General features: G+C 40.9%; 1 protein-coding gene across 1 annotated transcript; it reads left to right on the top strand.

The window, feature by feature from the left end:
- The first annotated feature begins 139 nt into the window (after positions 1-139).
- Tsp_14401 (conserved hypothetical protein) lies at positions 140-619 on the top strand. Its single transcript, XM_003370031.1, has 2 exons — positions 140-333; positions 469-619. The coding sequence occupies exons 1-2, from the start codon at positions 140-142 to the stop codon at positions 617-619; spliced, it is 345 nt and encodes a 114-aa protein (XP_003370079.1).
- Positions 620-961: the final 342 nt, after the last annotated feature.

Below are 961 nucleotides of genomic sequence, written 5' to 3'. Positions count from 1 at the left end.
TTTTCATTCAAAATTAAGTTTAATACTGGAACAGAAAAAACATTTTATATTGAAATTCATTTCAAACATGAATGTGTACAAGCGTAGATGCAAAACCGATAAAAATATCTTTTATTTCAATAAGCGTCAGCTATTTATGATGCGCAACTTTGTGGAGAAGTGCTCAAATGTTTTCTTGAGCGAAATGCTAAACATCACGTTTTCCTACCATGGCAGAAAAGAAGCCCTTCCCGCAAGAAGATCTGACGACCAATCGATAAAATGCAGTGTTGTAATACTTGAAGATCAGAAAGGTTACGGTGATAGCCTGACGTGTACAATAAAGTTCGGAGGGTTATCTTTGCGGTGATCGGTTGGTTGTCGTCTGCGGTGCGATTTATCACAACATTTCTCGCTAGCATGTTCTAATAAACGCTTCAGTCGATTGCGTGGTTGTCATTTCTCTTCTTTATTCTCAATATCTTCTAGGAAACGTAAAAGAGATCGAAAAGACAACAGAGATTGTAGCGACCATGAAGATAGTCCCAAGGCGGAGGCGTACTCACGAACCACTTCCGTTTCTCCGGAACATGGAACCGAAGACTTGGTTAGCTTTGTTAGAAGACTTGTTGCGACTTAATTGCGTCTCACAGTCAAAATGCACCAACGTTGGTCGGCATCTCCTCTGCAAATTTTCTCCGCGGCTGTTTTACCCATCATGTACGTCGTCGAGTAATTTTTACGCAGAATTCTGCTAACTGCTTCTGCGGGTTTACGGCGATAGAGATTCGATTTCTGACGTGACTGCTCGATTCCATTAATTGTGGTAACGCGATGGACTACAGGTTTCAAACTTCACAATGGAAATTGTCGAACTTGGCATGAAAGCCCACATATTAGAAGACAACCTACTATGCTTCTTCTCCTATAGTATGATGATTAAGGGAGCATTCAGCGTGATATGAATGGATGAATCCACCAC

Source organism: Trichinella spiralis (assembly GCF_000181795.1).
Source record: "Trichinella spiralis strain ISS 195 chromosome Unknown Scfld1311, whole genome shotgun sequence".
Taxonomy (NCBI): Eukaryota; Metazoa; Nematoda; class Enoplea; order Trichinellida; family Trichinellidae; genus Trichinella; species Trichinella spiralis.
This window is presented reverse-complemented; position numbering and strand designations above follow the sequence as displayed.

Bases quoted from the DNA above. Each gene is read 5' to 3' on its own strand.
- Tsp_14401 (XM_003370031.1), top strand. From the start codon at position 140: ATGCGCAACTTTGTGGAGAAGTGCTCAAATGTTTTCTTGAGCGAAATG. The intron at 334-468 runs GTTATCTTTGCG...AATATCTTCTAG, and splicing joins TGTACAATAAAGTTCGGAGG to GAAACGTAAAAGAGATCGAA.